Source organism: Sinohyriopsis cumingii, unplaced genomic scaffold, assembly GCF_028554795.1.
Source record: "Sinohyriopsis cumingii isolate HCF-2022 unplaced genomic scaffold, ASM2855479v2 utg000160l, whole genome shotgun sequence".
Classification (NCBI taxonomy): Eukaryota; Metazoa; Mollusca; class Bivalvia; order Unionida; family Unionidae; genus Sinohyriopsis; species Sinohyriopsis cumingii.
This window is the reverse complement of record NW_028315873.1, coordinates 6266835-6289941: the sequence shown is the minus strand read 5'-3', so window position 1 is coordinate 6289941 and position 23107 is coordinate 6266835. Positions and strand designations below refer to the sequence as shown.

General features: G+C 34.2%; 1 protein-coding gene across 2 annotated transcripts in view; it reads right to left on the bottom strand.

Moving 5' to 3' along the window:
- The window catches only part of LOC149774693 (homeobox protein dve-1-like), a 149873-nt gene that overhangs the window by 66765 nt on the left and 60001 nt on the right, over positions 1-23107 (bottom strand). For both annotated transcript variants that reach the window (XM_089944832.1, XM_089944831.1), the window contains exon 3: positions 8198-8401. In XM_089944832.1, the coding sequence (XP_089800958.1) occupies positions 8198-8401 (204 nt within the window). The remainder of the gene's footprint in view (positions 1-8197; positions 8402-23107) is intronic.

Below are 23107 nucleotides of genomic sequence, written 5' to 3'. Positions count from 1 at the left end.
CCAAATCAGACTGGGATCATGTCTTCCAGACTGGTCACAGGTTCAGTCACTTCGATGCAAGATAATACCATTAGTATGTGTGGATCTCGCTCATTATCAAATCCATCCAAAATGGTTTCCTGAGCTATAACTCACTCTGCCAATCAAGATTTCCTCATTAGCATATGTTGATCTTGCTCATTAATGAATTCAGCCAAATCCAATATGGTTTCCTGAGGTGAAGCATGCTCAGTCAGTCTGATGCAAGACTACTTAGTAAGCATACATGTTGCTAATTATCAAATTAATTTGTGATTTTAATAATATAAGCATACATTCCAAGTTTGATCAAAACCAGATAAAAATATATCCTCCAGAGTGGTATCAAATTCAGCCAATCATTACCAAACTCATTTAAAGTTTTAATGGTATGAGCATATATTCCAAGTTTGTGGTGTCTGTATAAGCTCATATCAACACAACTTTTAATAATTTATGGCCAAATAGACACCATAAGAAGTCTACTGGTGAAAACCCCATGCTCATTTGACTTTTCAGTCAGAAGAAGTAGCAATAATAAGATTTCAAGATGACTTATGTGGTAGCCATGTTGGTCAGATCAGCACAAAGGTCAGATCAGCACAGTGGTCAGATCCACATAGTGCTCAGATCAGCACAGTGGTCAGATCAGCACAGCAGTCAGATCAGCATAGTGGTCAGATCAGCACAGTGGTAAGATCCGCACAATGGGCAGATCCGCACAGTGGTCACATTTGCACAGTGGTCAGATCTGAACAGTGGTCAGATCTGAACAGTGGTCAGATTTGCAGTGGTTAGATCAGCATAGTGATCAGATCAGCATAGTGGTCAGATCAGCACCATTTTCATTTAGGACCAACTAGTTTTCAGAACAAGTCTTTTAGTGCAAACTTAATGTTGATATGAGCATCCATTCTGGTTAGCAAGATTTTCAAGATGGCCACTGTGATGACAGTATTGTTTGTTCAGGTGGAAGTATTTTTTATTTAGAACCAGATTGATGTAAGAAGTTCTTTGGTGAAAAACCCATGCTACTATTACTTTCCAATCAGGAGGTGCATGATAGCAACATTCTAAAAATAGATTTCACAGCAACCATATTGGACATCAAATCACCACCATTTTCCTTTAGGACCAACAACACATTATTAGAAATCTCCTTGTAAATTCACGTGTTGATAACAACCCATCCATTGAAGAGGAATTTAAGATGGCTACAGTGGTGGTTGTATTGGATGTTCGAGCATAACTCATTTTCCTTTAGGACAAACAAGACCTTGAGACAGGAGACCTAGGTGGCAGAGTGGCCTAAGATGCTTGCTTTTACAGATCACTCACACATCTCACCTCTCTGTGAGTTGGAGTCTTGGCTCAACCAATCTGGGTATGTGAGAACGCATGCCAGCAGCTTTCCATGAGTCAGTGGTTCTACCTGGGGTTTGCCAGGATTCTTCCTCCTCTAAATATACTGGCTGCCATGTAAATATTATCATGTACTGAAAATATGGTGTTAAACTCAACAAGAACAACAACCTGAAGATGAATATAAAAGTTTCATGGCAATCCTCCATATAGTTTAAATGAGGATTACCATTATCAAACTTGTGATGAAACTATATTGTACTGAAAATATACTGAAAACAGTTCTGAGCCCTTGAGATGGACTGAGCCCTTGAGAGGGACAACATACCAGGCCTAACATTAGAGTTAGATGGTGAGTTGACGAAGTAGGTGGGAGATTTGGGAAACCTTCCACAAAAGAAATACAGTGTTGTTGTTTTGTTTTTTTTAGATAGCCAGCTGATAATAAAAGTAGCCAGGTAAATCACCATGCTCCCAGTTTACAATAAAAGTAGCCAGGTAAACCACCCTGCTCCCAGCTGATAATAAAAGTAGACAGATAAATCACCCTGCTCCCAGATTATAATAAAAGTAGCCAGATAAATCACCCTGCTCCCAGCTGATAATAAAAGTAGCCAGGTAAATCACCATGCTCCCAGCTGATAATAAAAGTAGACAGATAAATCACCCTGCTCCCAGATTATAATAAAAGTAGCCAGGTAAATCACCCTGCTCCCAGATTATAATAAAAGTAGCCAGGTAAATCACCCTGCTCCCAGCTGATAATAAAAGTAGTCAGGTAAATCACCCTGCTCCCACCAGATAATAAAAGTAGCCAGGTAAATCACCCTGCACCCAGCTGATAATAAAAGTAGCCAGGTATATCACCCTGCTCCCAGCTGATAATAAAAGTAGTCAGGTAAATCACCCTGCTCCCACCAGATAATAAAAGTAGCCAGGTAAATCACCCTGCTCCCAGCTGATAATAAAAGTAGCCAGGTAAATCACCCTGCTCCCACCAGATAATAAAAGTAGCCAGGTAAATCACCCTGCACCCAGCTGATAATAAAAGCCCTGCATCGTATATGCTCGCCTGGTCTTTAATTAAGCTGCATTTAAAGAAGCTGAATTGAAAATTTACCAAGTTACAAATACAATAAAATTCTCAATGTTGTGTAGAACAAACTAAGACAGAAACCAGGCACACAGACTATACACATCACTGATTACAAAAATGGAAATTCCTAATTTTCTCAAGAGTTACTTCAAAGACCTCAACAACTAGAAATGTGTTATATCAGACCTGCATTCTTCAAACTTTGTCAAACACCCACAAACAGCGCCAGTTGAATCAAACATTATAAACAAATGAAAATTCCAGCACTTACCAGTCAGAATGGCTCATTCGTCAGTCCACATTCTATTCCACAGAACATTTCCATGTAGTGTAACACTGTACCAGTAATAGCAACACTTGCCATATTTTCATGAAAGAAAATATATCTTCCACGGATATCATGAAATAGAAATCTCTTCCTCCATCACAACACACTTAGAACTGTACTGTAGTCTGAAACCAGTACTGTAGTGTCTTGTACTGTTGCCTACCATAAAACTTTTTCCAAATTAGAAGCAATGAAACTTAAAAATTAAATGTATATTTTCATATGACACCCATAGGGCAAACTGTAACAACTGGATATAGATCTACTAACATCGTGACTAGCAATACGGGGCTGTTATTGACATCAATGCTTATATTTTGACTAGCGCTTAATGGAATAAAGTTATTTTATTCCTGATTTAAGCCAAATGAGAATTTGAGAATTCATGATATTTTGTCATGTGGTGTTGACTCTGTGAACCACTATCAAGAGTCGTGACATTCATACCAAAAAAGTGAGGGTTGGCAGATCTGTTTATGTCATTATGGCTTAATTTCTAAGATGATTTACAATCTTAGTACCTAAATGTTTGTTAGGGTGTATAGATTACCTCCCCTATGCCATTTGTCTGAAGTATACTATGGTACATGTATTTGCAATTTTAAATTACAATTCAGAACTGTGTGAAGAGCACTGTCTGTCAGAATAAATGATCATTTGTGCAGTATCTTGTCAGCCATATCTTTTTTCTTCTTCTTATTATTCTAAGTTTGTTTTATGTTGTTGTCGTTGGGTTTCTTTTTTCAATTTGGCTTAAATTACTATTAAATTATTTCATTTTTTGTAAGACTGAATAACTAACCATTTTTTATTGATCGTCTTTGTTCGGAATCCTGGCATGCAGATCAGCAAATCAATGTTTGCGGCTTGTCAGCTTTAGGAACTTGTACTTCACTATAACTCTGTATGAAACTACTGGTAACTTGTACTTCAATATAACTCTGTATGAACCTACTGCTAACTTGTACTTCACTATAACTGTATGAACCTACTGGTAACTTGTACTTCACTATAACTGTATGAACCAACTGGTAACCTGTACTTCACTATAACTCTGTATGAACCTAGTGGTAACTTGTACTTCACTGTAACTCTGTATGAACCTAATGGTAACTTGTACTTCACTATAATTCTGTATGAACCTGCTGGTAACCTTTACTTCACTATAACTCTGTATGAACCAACTGGTAACCTGTACTTCACTATAATTCTGTATGAACCTAGTGGTAACTTGTACTTCACTGTAACTCTGTATGAACCTAATGGTAACTTGTACTTCACTATAATTCTGTATGAACCAACTGGTAACCTGTACTTCACTATAACTCTGTATGAACCTAATGGTAACTTGTACTTCACTATAATTCTGTATGAACCTACTGGTAACCTGTACTTCACTATAACTCTGTATGAACCTACTGGTAACTTGTACTTCACTATAATTCTGTATGAACCAACTGGTAACCTGTACTTCACTATAACTCTGTATGAACCTACTGGTAACTTGTACTTCACTATAATTCTGTATGAACCAACTGGTAACCTGTACTTCACTATAACTCTATGAACCAAATGGTAACCTGTACTTCACTATAACTCTGTATGAACCAATTGGTAACCTGAAATTCACTGTAACTCTGTATGAACCTAGTGGTAACTTGTACTTCACTATAACTCTGTATGAACCTACTGGTAACTTGTACTTCACTGTAACTCTGTATGAACCTAATGGTAACTTGTACTTCACTATAATTCTGTATGAACCTACTGGTAACTTGTACTTCACTGTATGAACCTACTGGCAACTTGTACTTCACTATAACTCTGTATGAACCTACTGTTGTTTTTTTAACAAGACTGCACTATCCCTCCATAAGTTTATTATATTGTGTTTTTATGACACCCATCACAATCTTTTCACTCAATTAATATATCCTTGTTTATTTTAAAATGAAAAACATCTTATTTAAATAACCTCTGTTTTTCCTTTGAACCTTTTTGTCAGTTTTTGATACTATAAATGACTAGTTTATGATCTAAGTTTCAAAGTACAACTGTAGCATCTATTTTGTACTCTTATAATACAAGTTTGCACTGTATGTACTATTTCATTGCATCAAAGGGTGTTAGTATCAGTTAACAGTCTGGTCACATCTTTTTTGGGGCTTTTGCGTTAGACTGCTACATTCACAAGTTTCTCATGTGACATGTGATGCAAACCAAGCTGAACCTCTTCACCGCCATCAATACTTTTTAATATATGATTCAATACTTTTTAATATATGATTCGATACTTTTTAATATATGATTCAATACTTTTTAATATATGATTCAATACTTTTTAATATATGATTCAATACATTTTAATATATGATTCAATACTTTTTAATATATGATTCAATACTTTTTAATATATGATTCAATACTTTTTAATATATGATTCAATACATTTTAATATATGATTCAATACTTTTTAATATATGATTCGATACTATTTAATATATGATTTGATACTTTTTAATATATGATTCAATCAAACTCTAATTAAGAACATTTTATCTTTTGCAGCATCAATTAAATAATTTCATACCTCCTCTTACATAACGCACATTGGTAACAATCTCTTGCCTGCAAATAAATATGGCAGACACAAAAGGGAATCAAGAACATGAGCCAAATGAATCCCGAATTTATTCAGTTACCTACATCTACATTATATGAGCAGGTAAACATTTCTATCAAAACAACATTTTCTTATCATCTGTTGCCCTTACACAATTGATTATTATCACTATATGTGCATAGAACAGTGTTTCCCTTTATGCACATTTGTGCATCAGGGATGCATGCTGGAGAAAACTGACACACATTTTGTTGCCGTGCGTTTTTTTGACGCAAGGGATTTGCATAATGCAATCAGGATTTTTTATTTAATATCCAATGCGTTGGACGAAGAGTGACGTGTATACTTCGAGCATAGGTATTGACTGGTTCCCCGCTTTGTTTACTTCCTGTGTTGGGCTCCTGTATTCGTATAGCGGAGTGGAACGCAGGGAACATATGAAATAAGGAACCAGACTAGCACAGGCAATGTTATGACGGAGTAGCTTCCCCATATCTCGCGAGCTCTCACGCGATTTCCATTGAGCTCAGCAAGATGTCATCTTGATGTTTAACCTCAATGTTTGTTGCACAAGAAAGTGATCTCCTGATTAAAATGTCGTGCACTAAAAATCATTAGCGAAGAAAGTGAAAGAAGCAAAACACAAAAGAGTGACTGTGGATCTAACTTTAATGAAAAATGGAGAAAATAATTCCCTTGACTGGAATACGGCACATCCATTAGGATTACTGAAGTGACTTCTGATAGCGTGATTGCAAAGACTGCAGAAGTGAATAAACCTTTCGTGACAGGGTTTAAGAATTTTAACAAATCTGCCCTCGTTCACCACAAGATATCTGGAGAACACATTATAACCCAAGACAGTCTTTCACAACAAAGAAATCAGTAAACTTGGTGAGACAAATGCGTTTATTTGGATTACAGTTAGGGGGTCATTGCAGATTTTGTTGGTTTTTAACATTGCTGCAATAAAAGAAAGACCTTAACGTTCAAGTGTAATTTATTAGAAACAAGATGAATCATTAGCCTCCTTCATTTTTGGATAAATTTGTTCTAGAACGAAGTACAATGAAACCGATGATAGTACACATTTTATGACAGGCAGTAAATTGACTGCCATTCGGTTAAAAAGATTTATTAGGCTTTTTGTATTGGCTTGTATGTAATAAGATTATAAGGAGACTGTTAAAAGTATGATTTTAAAAGAACAATTAACTAATAAAATTATTCTTTGAATGGACAATGCATTTGTTTGTTAACAGTGCATGTTGGTTTATTTGTATGTTTAGAGAGAGAGAGAGAGAGAGAGAGAGAGTATGTTGTGCAAGTTACAATATCCGATTTCAAGCTGAAAAAGTACGAGTTGGATGAAAATTTGTTAGAATATTTTTGACCCCCACATTTTTTATTTGACCCCCAGTTCTGACACCAAGGGGTTTTTTTTACCCTCAGTTTTACACCCCTGGGGGATACACTGATAGAATACCTCCAAATTAGTGAAGTGCCTATTTCATGTCCACGGTTGTGAAAAATGTATAAAAACTGATGGTTGGTATAGGTATCAGACCACTGTTTTCTGCCTGTGTACCAGTCTACTGGTAGTAGAATAATGTACTAAATAATTTGACATATTGGCTTGTAAACAGATTAAAATTCTTCTACTAAACATTTCACAAAAACTTCAATCTATGTAACAACAAAATATTACTTTTATTTTGATATCCTGTATTTAATTTCCTACTTATTGGTTCATGGCTATGTTATTAGACCATGGAGTTTATTTAGCAGCACAAGACACAAGAAAATGCTGTGAACAAAAATTCTCTAACTCTCTATGAATAGAAGTATGTGCAATTTTATTTGTTATATAGAAGTTCTTCAAGTAATTTCATTATTTAATGCATTTGTCACACTTGTTAATCTTGCAACCCATTCGCGAGATCTCATATCATTCTGAATTATTTCCTTTTCATACTGATATCCAATTAAAGTTCTATGAGAAATGAATCAGTGGTCTGATTGTGTTATTAAAACTGCTTTATATCCTTTATTGGCATCACAATGTTTGTGATACTCTAGTCATTTCTCATTAAACACACACACACACATGCTTTTGTTTCCCCATAATCATCAAAAAATATTTGGAAATTCAACATTTAAATTTGAATACTGCATGTCTGTCAAACATTTGTTTTATTTGTGCTGCCAACTTTGAATTGAAAAAATTTAGACCCATCTGTCTTATGTTGTAAACTGGTTCACAAGTTATCTGGGCTTGGACTGTGTACAAGTTGACACCACCTTCTTTAGGGGTTACTGCATGTCAGATTCATGTATAATTTCTGTATAGACAAAGCGTGATCCTATGATTTCAGATACATGGATATGGATTCCAATTATCTTAGGAACAAAAGGTTAAAAAAACGAAACAAATAGCTGAACTCTTACACCCAGACCATCCAGATTTGCACTCAATTTTAAAATAGAAACACCTGAAGTGAGCACTAATAATAGTGTACATCAAACTCAATTACATAGGTCAACTTTCAGGACACAAGTAACTGACAGGTCAGTTTGTACTTAGTCCATGTATATGGAGTTTATAGGAGTGTACTAAACACCTTTGCACCCCTCTTAGCTTCAGCGGTTTAGGAATGCACTACATTACTTTGTCCCTAATATCCTCAATGTAAGTGCACTGAGTGGTAAAGAAGTGTACTAAATACCTTTCTCCCCCATAGCTTCAGTGGTGTACGAGTGTACTAAATACCTTTAGCCCCCATAGCTTCAGTGGAAGTGTAACCAAGCTTGATAAGTGCTGCCCTGACAAGTTCATTGAGAAGTGTTGTTCCTGGAAGGATCGCATAACTATCCAACTCTACTGTACTCTGCTGTCCACTGGTGGAACCTGCCTCGAATGATGGCGGTCCAGGAGTCTGCTCAATGATACAGTGGATTGGCAGCGATTTGGTGGCTGAAAAAGAACCAGTAATAATAATAATAATAATAATAACAACAATGATCTACACTATTATTTGATCTAAATTTGTGATGGTTATAATTTTTAGTATAGCATACTGCCAAATGCTGGTGGAGGTGCTTCATTCTTCTCATGTCCAGTCATTTCAGAAAGCTTGCAGCACTGAGACAAGTCACTTGCCTCGATTCACAGGACATCTCCACTAAAGTACTTTATGCATTTTCTCAATGCTACGAGTCTTGAACACACAGTATTGCCTACCTTAGTTTTTCTCTATAATAACAGTTTTAAGCACATTTTTAAAGAAACAACTGAGAAAGGAAGACCACAATTACTTGTGCACATGTCCTGACAGGTTTATTAGACACTTCTTACTCATGATCAGTGTCCTACACCACCCAAAAACATAAGGCACTTTATTCTTAACCATTTCAGTGGATACATCATTATCATGGCTAACAGTATGAGCGCTGGATTGACCAGCAATAGGCTGGCATCAAATCCACCTTTAAAATAGCTAACAACATCAGCGATGGATTAATCCTGCAATAGGCTGGCATCAAATCCACCTTTAAAATGGCTAACAGCATCAGCGATGGATTAATTCTGCAATAGGCTGGCATCAAATCCACGATTAAAATGGCTAACAGCATCAGCGATGGATTGAATTGCAATAGGCTGGCATCAAATCCACGATTAAAATGGCTAACAGCATCAGCAATGGATTGCCCCGCAATAGGCTGGCATCGTATCCACGATTAAAATGGCTAAGAGCATCAGCGATTGATTGACCTGCAATAGGATGGCATCAAATCCACGATTAAAATGGCTAACAGCATCAGCGATGGATTGCCCTGCAATAGGCTGGGATCAAATCCACCTTTAAAATAGCTAACAGCATCAGCGATGGATTGCCCAGCAATAGGCTGGCATCAAATCCACGATTAAAATGGCTAACAGCATCAGCGATGGATTAATCCTGCAATAGGCTGGCATCATATCAAAGGGGAATCAGGAAAACACAGACGCTGGAAACAAAACTCTTCTATACATGTTCAACATTCACCTAACAAAAGTTTAACAATTCACTATGTGCTAATTTTCTGTTCTGGCATCCTCATCGATACTAAAGATGGAGAATTAATTTGTTGTTTTTTCTTAAGGTTTCCTTTATAAATGTTACTCTCAATTTTCAATGGCCACATTATTAATTGCATTGTGGCCTTATATTTATTTACAAGTAGTATATATATATTTTATCATATGTCATGATACATGTCGATAAGTGAAATAATTATATCTTTTCACTCCTTCTAGCTAAAAAGTTTGAATGTTGGTAGAGCACCAGCCAGACTTGTAATCCAAGAGCAACAGGTTAATCCACCCAGCCACCCCCAGGCCAGCTACTGCAGTGCACTCAATTAAGTCACAAAGTACCCATTTTCTCAGCATAATATAGCCAACCTAACTGCTGAAATTGATATTAAAATCCAACCAAAAATCCCAAAACAATAACTGAAGGTCAATAGCACTGGTGATTTCATCATATTGCTACCTTCCTGTAACATGAAGAAATTAAATGTCTTATGAGTTCAACAGGTGATCACAAGACACATGTATGTCTGAACTCTCCTTTTGTACAGTCTGTCCTCCATTCTCCTGAGCTCTGATTCAACAAAGTGAAGAAACACAAAACTAACCCATATAGACTTGTGTCCCTATGATGGTAGACTAGGATGTCAGATGGGATAAAGAAACAAAAATCCAATTGCTTCAACAAGCAAATCTTCAATATGGAGGGATCAGACTTATCTGTAGCAGATTGCATCCCCCGATCTTGCCAAATCCACCACATCCAGGCCAAATCACCTACTTTTTTATGTCCCTTAGCCATATGTCCCATACATTGTAACTTCCATCAAATTAGAGCAGACAGAACTTTCATTAAAAGCAGTCCCCTTATCTCTTGCAGGCAGATAAAGTCGCCACTTTTCATTTTTCCCTAATTCAAAAGAAAGCATATGATCTCCTGAGGATAAGTCCTGGATCTCTAATTATGATATTTTGGTTAAACAAATCTAGTATTTGATTCCGTCTTATCCCCAGTAATTCCTCAATCTATTTACAAGGGGTATGGTCCCTCCAAAATCCCTGCAGATTTCATGGTCAATATTTAGAAAAGATAGGCCCATATTAGGTCTAATCTCTTATATTTGGCTACAATTTGCATTTATGTTTTTTTCCTTCAACATTTGAATTTAGGAACAGAAGGACTTTTATACTATTCTTTGCTCATCCAATTCACTTGTTGATAAGGAATCCATGGATTTGAGAAAGGATTTGCTTCCTCTTTGATATGAGGCTCATTTTCTGTACTTAGTTAGGAAACATGTGCTGGGTTACAAAAAGCAATCAACCTTTCTCACTTTTTAAAACCACTTATAAATCTTTCAAGATTACACTTCAAATGTAGTCACCATTATTTTTTTGCAGGAGGCAGACAGTTAAAATAAAAAATTAATTTTCACGTATTTCTTTTTATACATATCTTGTTTAAAGATGGTACAAACTTGAGACTGCTCATTAACAGATGGTACAAACTTAAGATTGCTTGTGTGATGTTGGGAGTATTTAATATGTTGAAAAATTTACATTTTTACATAGCAAAGGATCTAAAATATTCAAAATCACAAAAAAAACCCACAGGTTCATGTGAATTTTCTAGTGCTACTCAAAGCTAAATATTTATCTCATTATAAGTAAAAAGTATCTGAAAATGTCATATGTAAATTAACAGCAACATTCATCAAATATGCACAGGATGACGATCATAGACTTCTTATCAAATACACCAAGAAAAAGCTATTTTGTTGTTTAATGAATTTTACTAAGTACGATACAACAGTACTGAGAACACATGAGTTTGGGTCAATAGAAAAGTCCATGTGGCCCAATGATGGCAGATCCTCAATTCCTGAAGACTGAAAAAAAGATCTGGTATACTTATCACTGACTTTTTCATTTTCTACAGCATTATTACAACTGTACGATCATATTTCTTTTTCCATTATTTAATAATAGATAACCATCACAAAAATGTTATTTTTAAGTCCAATCTGTCCCAGAGTTTATAATGCTACAATTACGGTCAAATTTGGGCCATTAAAATTAGAAAAGTTGATATTTCTATAATAGCTGGATGGGTAATAATAATAGCAATAATAATAGCAATAATAATAATAATAATAATAATGATACTAATAATAATAATGAGGACTTTCTATAGCACCTAATTCTTTAGAAGCTCCAAGAGCTTTACAACATTAGACAACACCTAAAACATAATAAACATATTATATGACTACCAAAAAACAAACACCATGAAATTAGAAAACAAACATGCTGAAAAAGGTAGGAAACATTATTAGGTCTTTAAGTTTGTTCCTGAAGTTGAAATAGTTGAGTTTTAAGCGATCATTGTGTCTAAGTTCAGTGGCCAATTCATTCCACGTTGCTGGGCCTTAGCATGCAAAAGAACGCTGTCCATATGACTTCATTTTCATTGTGGGAATAATGAGTAGATGACTGTCAGAAGAGGAGCGTAAGTTTCTTGCTGGTGTGTACACATGGGTGAGGTCAGATAGGTATGTTGGACTAGAGTCTGGCAGTGAAACGTAGCACAGGGAACAAATTTTGTGTTTGATTCTGGGAAGGTAAAACATTTTATCAGATGGCATGTTGTTTTTTTTTATTTGAGTATGCATTGTCTTTTTTACTGAAGGTTTATTGTCCTTTTGTATGTGTATTTTAATGTGTATTGTCTTTATATTTGAGTGTTTATTGTCTTTCTGTGTGTGTATTTTTTGTTTGAATGTGTATTGTCTTTTTATTTGTATATGTATTGTCTTTTTATTTGTATGTGTATTGTCTTTTTGAATGTATATTCTTTTTTATCTGAATGTGTATTGTTTTTTTGAATGTGTATTCTTTTTATCTGAATGTGTATTGTTTTTTTATTTGTATGTGTCTTGTCTTTTCATGTGAATGTGCATTGTCTTTTTATTTGAGTGTTTGTCTTTTTGTGTGAGCATTGTCCTTTTATTTGAGTGTCTGTCTTTTGTGTGTGTATTGTCTTTATTTGAATGTGTATTGTCTTTATTTATATGTGTATTGCCTTTATTTGAATGTGTATTGTCTTTTTATTTTGAATGAGTATTGTTTATTGTCCTTTTGATGTGTATTTTAATGTGTATTGTCTTTTTATTTGAGTGTTTATTGTCTTTTTGTGTGTATTTTTTATATGAATGTGTATTGTCTTTTTATTAGTATGTGTATTGTCTTTTGGAATGTGTATTCTTTTTATCTGAATGTGTATTGTCTTTTGAGTGTTCATTGTCTTTTTATGAATGTGTATTGTCTTTTTATTTGTATGTGTATTGTCTTTCGGAATGTGTATTCTTTTTATCTGAATGTGTATTGTCTTTTTATTTGAGTGTTTATTGTCTTTTTGTGTGTATTTTTTATATGAATGTGTATTGTCTTTTTATTTGTATGTGTATTGTCTTTTTATTTGTATGTGTATTGTCTTTTGGAATGTGTATTCTTTTTATCTGAATGAGTATTGTCTTTTTATTTGAGTGTTTATTGTCTTTTATTTGTGTCATCATCTTCCTTGCATCATATGCCTATATATAACGCCTTAAACTGGCATGAACAGAATCATCAAAAGGGCTAAAGAATGACACATGTACACTTGTATTTACCCAAGTAGGGGCTGAGAAAGGCAGGTAACTTTTTGAAGAAACTTGTCTGATTGGACAAATGACATTTCAAGTATGGTCAATATTACTTATCTGATTGGACAATTGACATTTTAGGTATGGTCAATATTATGTTAAGTGCAGGATGATTAAATTGATGCAAGAAAAGTCAATGTTTCAAGACATCTGCCATGCAGAACAAGTACCCAAATGAAACTTTTTCATAGCGCCAAGATATAGCACTTGCTTTCTAAGTTGCTGTCTTTCTAATTTTATACTGTATATAAATAATGTACCAACCAGTAATTTTATAATGAATATACTCAATGTACCTATTTTTATACTGTACATACTCAATATACCTATCAGTGTTTTTATGATCTACATACACAATATACCTATCAGTGCTTTTATGATGTGCATACTCAATATACCTATCAGTGTTTTTATGATCTACATACACAATGTACCTATCAGTGCTTTTATGATGTGCATACTCAATATACCTATCAGTGTTTTTATGATCTACATACACAATGTACCTATCAGTGATTTTATGATGTGCATACTCAATGTACCTATCAGTGCTTTTATGATCTACATACACAATGTACTTATCAGTGTTTTTATACTGTACATACTCAATATACCTATCAGTGCTTTTATGATCTACATACACAATATACCTATCAGTGCTTTTATGATGTGCATACTCAATATACCTATCAGTGTTTTTATGATCTACATACACAATGTACCTATCAGTGCTTTTATGATGTGCATACTCAATGTACCTATCAGTGCTTTTATGATCTACATACACAATATACCTATCAGTGTTTTAATAATGTACATACTCAATATACCTATCAGTGCTTTTATACTGTACATACACAATATACCTATCAGTGTTTTAATAATGTACATACTCAATATACCTATCAGTGCTTTTATACTGTACATACACAATATACCTATCAGTGCTTTTATGATGTGCATACTCAATATACCTATCAGTGTTTTTATAATGTACATACTCAATATACCTATCAGTGTTTTAATAATGTACATACTCAATATACCTATCAGTGCTTTTATACTGTACATACACAATATACCTATCAGTGCTTTTATGATGTGCATACTCAATATACCTATCAGTGTTTTTATAATGTACATACTCAATATACCTATCAGTGTTTTAATAATGTACATACTCAATATACCTATCAGTGCTTTTATGATCTACATACACAATATACCTATCAGTGTTTTAATAATGTACATACTCAATATACCTATCAGTGCTTTTATACTGTACATACACAATATACCTATCAGTGCTTTTATGATGTGCATACTCAATATACCTATCAGTGCTTTTATGATGTGCATACTCAATATACCTATCAGTGTTTTTATGATCTACATACACAATGTACCTATCAGTGATTTTATGATGTGCATACTCAATGTACCTATCAGTGCTTTTATGATCTACATACACAATGTACTTATCAGTGTTTTTATACTGTACATACTCAATATACCTATCAGTGCTTTTATGATCTACATACACAATATACCTATCAGTGCTTTTATGATGTGCATACTCAATATACCTATCAGTGTTTTTATGATCTACATACACAATGTACCTATCAGTGCTTTTATGATGTGCATACTCAATGTACCTATCAGTGCTTTTATGATCTACATACACAATATACCTATCAGTGTTTTAATAATGTACATACTCAATATACCTATCAGTGCTTTTATACTGTACATACACAATATACCTATCAGTGTTTTAATAATGTACATACTCAATATACCTATCAGTGCTTTTATACTGTACATACACAATATACCTATCAGTGCTTTTATGATGTGCATACTCAATATACCTATCAGTGTTTTTATAATGTACATACTCAATATACCTATCAGTGCTTTTATACTGTACATACACAATGTACCTATCAGTGTTTTAATAATGTACATACTCAATATACCTATCAGTGCTTTTATACTGTACATACACAATGTACCTATCAGTGCTTTTATGATGTGCATACTCAATATACCTATCAGTGTTTTTATACTGTACATACTCAATATACCTATCAGTGCTTTTATGATGTGCATACTCAATGTACCTATCAGTGCTTTTATACTGTACATACACAATATACCTATCAGTGTTTTAATAATGTACATACTCAATATACCTATCAGTGCTTTTATGATCTACGTACACAATATACCTATCAGTGTTTTAATAATGTACATACTCAATATACCTATCAGTGCTTTTATACTGTACATACACAATATACCTATCAGTGCTTTTATGATGTGCATACTCAATATACCTATCAGTGTTTTTATACTGTACATACTCAATATACCTATCAGTGCTTTTATGATGTACATACTCAATATACCTATCAGTGCTTTTATACTGTACATACACAATATACCTATCAGTGCTTTTATACTGTACATACACAATGTACCTATCAGTGCTTTTATGATGTGCATACTCAATGTACCTATCAGTGCTTTTATGATGTGCATACTCAATGTACCTATCAGTGCTTTTATACTGTACATACACAATATACCTATCAGTGCTTTTATACTGTACATACACAATATACCTATCAGTGCTTTTATGATGTGCATACTCAATATACCTATCAGTGTTTTTATACTGTACATACTCAATATACCTATCAGTGCTTTTATGATGTACATACTCAATATACCTATCAGTGCTTTTATACTGTACATACACAATATACCTATCAGTGCTTTTATACTGTACATACACAATATACCTATCAGTGCTTTTATACTGTACATACACAATATACCTATCAGTGCTTTTATGATGTGCATACTCAATATACCTATCAGTGTTTTTATACTGTACATACTCAATATACCTATCAGTGTTTTTATGATGTACATACTCAATATACCTATCAGTGCTTTTATACTGTACATACACAATGTACCTATCAGTGCTTTTATGATGTGCATACTTTATGTACCTATCAGTGCTTTTATGATGTGCATACTCAATGTACCTATCAGTGCTTTTATGATGTGCATACTCAATGTACCTATCAGTGTTTTTATACTGTACATACACAATGTACCTATCAGTGCTTTTATGATGTGCATACTCAATGTACCTATCAGTGCTTTTATACTGTACATACACAATGTACCTATCAGTGTTTATATGATGTATATACACAATGTACCTATCAGTGTTTTTATGATGTATATACACAATGTACCAACCAGTATTTTTGTACTGTATATACACAATGTACTTACCTGTATTTTTATATTGTATATAAACCTACCAGATGTGGGATTGTGTTCTTGTAAAATCACAAACTTTTACATTTCTACAACTGTTGATATTACATAAATACTCAAGTAACTCAACACTGTCTTTCTTACTTTTTTATATTTTACAATGCATTATAAAGCCAGATAGTTAATTTCAAATTATATTCTTTTGAAACCAAAAGCACATTTTATTTCTTTCATTGCCTGATTCATTCACATGGTAAGTTTCCTCTTAAATTCATGCAAGAAATAAAAAAGTGCATGTATTCAATGGGCATATTAAATCTTCCCTACATCTTGATGTCTGGAATAAATTTTCATCAGATTGCATAATTAGCAAATCCCTCTTGAATATAAAATGTTACAAAAGATAAGCTCTCCAGAAACAAGTCATGGAAACAAAATCTAAACAGATTTTATCCCAATTTTCCTGACGAGATATTGGCAGTACCGTGCTTTTGATTCTGTATTAACGGCCAAGCTACTTAATCTCTTTCTGCATGGTATTAATGTTGAAAAATATATTTAGGTAATTCAGACCAGTAGATCCTCTAAAACTCCTTCAAGACAGACATTAATATTTTAAATGTATACTTTATCTCCTATTTATCAGGACTAATTCCACTACTGTATCCAAATTCTCAAGTTTATTACATAATTCTCTGAAACAGGCTCTTTGCAGCTAAACTGCAACATCATTAAAACAGCGGGTGAAAATATATCATTTTCTATCAAAAATTCATAAATATCCCAAATAACATTTGATTACAGGCTTGTCTGCAATAGCAGTGGGGTAACATGGCTTCTAAAGCCGTATCCAAATCTACACATAAGATTGTTGGCATTTATTTCACATAACATTCATATTAATGGAAAATCACACATGTTGGTACTTTTTTCTCTCACTCCTATCTTTAATGGAGGATCAGCAATGGCAATAAATTTCAAGTGGAAAGAATCATGATGAAAATATTATATAACCGCTTAAAACTTTTGCCAACTTCATCTGACTTTATCTTAAGTGAGATTATTTGACTTAAAGACTTTCTTTGGGAAGCTGTTAATGTGAATGTAAATTATCTTTGTTTGAAATGCATTGCCACACATTCTCATTATGAAATAAAAACAGTACAGCAAATCTCAGTGAATCTTGTTTTATCCCAAAAAATAAGCAAAATCCTCACAAACTATGAAATCATATACATATATATATAGAGAGAGAGAGAGAGAGAGAGACACACACACACAAACCAGTAATCCAGCTGGATGGAAAAGGGGAGGGGAGTCGTGGCAAAATTATTTATCCATGATATTGCCTGGGCACAGCCAGTCTTCTAAACGTTTGTGAGAGGAGAAGGCTTGTGAATGAAAAATGATTTCCCTTCTAATATATTTCTAAGAAAAAAAATTGAGTCAGTTTAGCATCCAGGAAACAACAAAAACTTTGATCTGCCACTGCATGGTGTGATGACAAATCTTAGAGTAATATTACCAACTAGCATGGATTCATCATTTTAAAACTTTACATTCATTTATTATGTATGCACTGGATATTTTTTAAATTTTACCCCAAAAATATTCTAGCAAAGAAATATAGCAATAGTCTTCCATTTTCATTCCTCTGTTGATAACGTGCGTTCACAAAATGCCAACTTTGAAAAATGTTATTTTCAGAAATGTACAAATATATGACCAGAGCAATATTTTTCTCTTTTCGAATGTAATATTTCTGTACCCACACAACAGATATTTTCATGTGGATTTTTTTGTCATTATTAAAACTACAACATATAATGCATGCGTAAAGTAAAAATGACAAAAATATGTCTGGGAAAAATCTGTCTTAAAACCTGTGATGGGCTGCCTTTTACCCCATATTTCAAGTTTCAGAAAATGAGCATGCATGTCTCATGCATGGCTTGTATTCAGTCTGCTATCTAGCCACTAATGCAGAACAAAACACTACAGCTTTCAGGACCATTATGTCTGCACTGAATAACCAAAAAAATCTAATCAAGTCATTTAGACATGCTACAAATATGCCCACAAATTTTGTTTGTTTCAAGCAATCTGTACTTATGTAAGTACAACTACAAACTGCAGTCCCTTAATATGCCGGCAGATCTAAATCAATACATTTTATCGGGAGAAGTCGTTAGGATATAAAACATGGCCATCGTATCATGCAACAATACACTTTATCGGAAGTAATCATTAGGACAAACAACACAGACATCATGCAACAATACACTTTATTGGGAGTAATCATTAGGACAAACAACACAGACATCATGCAACAATACACTTTATCGGGAGTAATCATTAGGACAAACAACACAGACATCATGCAACAATACACTTTATCAGGAGTAATCATTAGGACAAACAACACAGACATCATGCAACAATACACTTTATCAGGAGTAATCATTAGGACAAACAACACAGACATCATGCAACAATACACTTTATTGGGAGTAATCATTAGGACAAACAACACAGACATCATGCAACAATACACTTTATCGGGAGTAATCATTAGGACAAACAACACAGACATCATGCAACAATACACCTTAGCAGGAGTAATCATTAGGACAAACAACACAGACATCATGCAACAATACACTTTATTGGGAGTAATCATTAGGACAAACAACACAGACATCATGCAACAATACACTTTAGCAGGAGTAATCGTTAGGACAAACAACACAGACATCATGCAACAATACACTTTATCGGGAGTAATCATTAGGACAAACAACACAGACATCATACAACAATACACTTTATCAGGAGTAATCATTACACAAACAACACAGACATCATGCAACAATACACTTTATCAGGAGTAATCATTAGGACAAACAACACAGACATCATATCATGCAACAATACACTTTATCGGGAGTAATCATTAGGACAAACAACACAGACATGCAACAATACACTTTATCAGGAGTAATCATTAGGACAAACAACACAGACATCATATCATGCAACAATACACTTTATCGGGAGTAATCATTAGGACAAACAACACAGACATCATGCAACAATACACTTTATCGGGAGTAATCATTAGGACAAACAACACAGACATCATGCAACAATACACTTTATTGGGAGTAATCATTAGGACAAACAACACAGACATCATGCAACAATACACTTTAGCAGGAGTAATCATTAGGACAAACAACACAGACATCATGCAACAATACACTTTACTGGGAGTAATCACTAGGACAAACAACACAGACATCATGCAACAATACACTTTATCGGGAGTAACCATTAGGACAAACAACACAGACATCATGCAACAATACACTTTATCGAGAGTAATCATTAGGACAAACAACACAGACATCATGCAACAATACACTTTATTGGGAGTAATCATTAGGACAAACAACACGGTCATAGTATCATTGCAACAATACACTTTATCAGGAGTAATCATTAGGACAAACAACACAGACATCATATCATGCAACGGCAGAGTAGGGTCTTCATTGTTTGCTATTTAACAGCCTGAATATCTAAACAGGTTATCTAAATAAGGATACCACAATATTTAACTCAAGATTTACAATTTGTATTTAAAATTTGGGGTCAAAAAGGGTCTGAATATGTGCCAAATTTGCATGTTACATATAACCAACTGCCAACAGCAAAGAGCCAGTTCTGGAATCATGTACATCACTCCCTCATTATAATGCTGTTTATAAGATGCATAGAGTATACCAACTTAAAGTCAGACTGCCTTATAATGAAGTATGATACAATAATCCCTCATTATAATGCTGTCCAGGGGAGTTGGGGCATACCACCATAAGGAGAAAATGCCTTATAATTAAGTACATAAGTACTCCCTCATTATAATGCTGTCCAGGAGAGTTGGGGCATACCACCATAAAGAGAAAATGCCTTATAATTAAGTACATAAGCACTCCCTCCTTAAAATGGGAGTAACTTCATACTAACATACAGTGAGACTTTCTTTTAATTAAGTACATGATTCAGTACTCCTCATTATAATCCTGTCCAGTGGAGATGATGCATTCCAAGATACAGTGAGAATGCCTTATAATGAATTGCTTAAGAAATACAGAGTATGCCCACATTAGAAAGTCAAAACATAACACCTGATATCAGACTGATTTAAAATGAAGACCATGTAGTCTGAGAATATCACCTTATAATGTGACTGCCTTATAATGAAGTACATATAGTCAGAGTATATCACCTTATAATGTGACTGCCTTATAATGAAGTATATGTAGTCGGAGCATATCACCTTATAATGTGACTGCCTTATAATGAAGTACATATAGTCGAAGCGTATCACCTTATAATGTGACTGCCTTATAGTGAAGTACATATAGTCGAAGCGTATCACCTTATAATGTGACTGCCTTATAATGAAGTATATATAGTCAGGGTATATCACCTTATAATGTGACTGCCTTATAATCGAACTATATATAGTTGGAGCATATCACCTTATAATGTGACTGCCTTATAATGAAGTATATATAGTCAGAGCATATCACCTTATAATGTGACTGCCTTATAATGAAGTATATATAGTCGGAGCATATCACCTTATAATGTGACTGCCTTATAATGAAGCATATATAGTCAGAGCATATCACCTTATAATGTGACTGCCTTATAATGAAGTACATATAGTTGGAGTATATCACCTTATAATGTGACTGCCTTATAATGAAGTACATATAGTCGGAGCATATCACCTTATAATGTGACTGCCTTAAAATGAAGAACTTAATATAGTACTCTCATTAAAATAATGTCCACAAGAGTCATAGAATAAACCACATTTTAGTTTGAGCTTTATAATAACAATTCATTACTCCCTCAGTATAATGCCATCCATGGGTGCCACATTTTACAACCTTATTGCATGAGACTGCCTTGTAATTACATGTGATATATATAATTTGTTTCAACCAATCATGAACCTTACTATTGAACACCCATTTCTAATTGGCTGATAGTTGAAATTCAACCTTGTTCTCAACCAATCTGAACAACCTTACTATTGAACACCCATTTCTAATTGGCTGATAGTTGAAATTCAACCTTGTTCTCAACCAATCTGAACAACCTTACTATTGAACACACATCTCTAATTGGCTGATAGTTGAAATTCAACCTTGTTCTCAACCAATCTGAACAACCTTACTATTGAACACCCATTTCTAATTGGCTGATAGTTGAAATTCAACCTTGTTCTCAACCAAGCTGAACAACCTTACTACTGAACACTCATTTCTGAATGGCTGATGACTGAAATTCAATCTCGTACTCAACCCCCATTTTATGACCTCCAGGTCGCATTTTCAATAAATTTCTCCAAGTTTTACCCCCTCTAAAATGAGATTTTACATCAGACAAAGATAGGGACATAATATATTGCTATTTAGTTTCAAACAAGTATAAAAATGGAAATCTTGTTACACTTGTAACAAATTTAAGAATTTTTAGTTTTTATTTGAGGAGTTTGCAATTTATCCTTAGAGATTAAACAAGTACAACTGTACAATTGTAATGAATCAGAAATTATTGGTAGGGCTGTCAATGGGACACTGTAATGAATCAGCGATTATTGGTGGGGCTGTCAATGGGACACTTTAATGAATCAGCGATTACTGGTGGGGCTGTCAATGGGACACTCATGAATCAGCAATTATTGGTGGGGCTGTCAATGGGACACTAATGAATCAGCGATTATTGGTGGGGCTGTCAATGGGACACTAATGAATCAGGGATTTGTCACAATTTAGGCAACAATGGCAATTTCTAGTGGGTGTATGTCCCTTTGGTTTGCTCAAGGTGCAATGCTGTCTGTATAGTTTGGAATTTAATGAAAACAAATTCAAATCTGATACATGATACAACTGAACGTTCAGCAAAGTAAGAACCATCAACCAAGTATGTATATATGTATGTCTGAATGTATTTATCAGACTATTTTTTTAATGTTCCACGTTCGCTAACTGTTGTTCAATATCACCTATAGTCTTGTTTATTCACGATCACTGTGGCCGAACCGTTATCTGCTTTCCTAATCACAATCAACTGATCTTGCTTCAATGCCTTTTTCAAATTTAATTCATCCACAATGAGATTAAATTTTTCCTCATTTCTCACGAACATGCATAAACCTGCTTAAGCAATGACAGCGAGTCCAAGCATCAACCAAGCAGAACCTTTCATGCCATCTGAATGAGCCAACTGAAACTTTTCTTTCAAAATGGTTTTTGATCGATGGTGTTTATGATCGATGGTGTTTTTGATTTATAAGTAGCAGACTGCTATGCTGTGCTGTGAATTACACATTTTTGTTTATGCATATTCGTGAAAAAATGAGGAAATCTTGTCGCTGACACCATGGGTGCAAAAGAGGCTAGCAGATTGATTCACATGCTTGCAAAGCTTCAAATCCATGAAGAATCTGGTCGCTGACACCAAGGGTGCAAAAAGGGCTAGCAGATTGATTCACGTGGCTTGCAATACATCAAATCAATGAGGA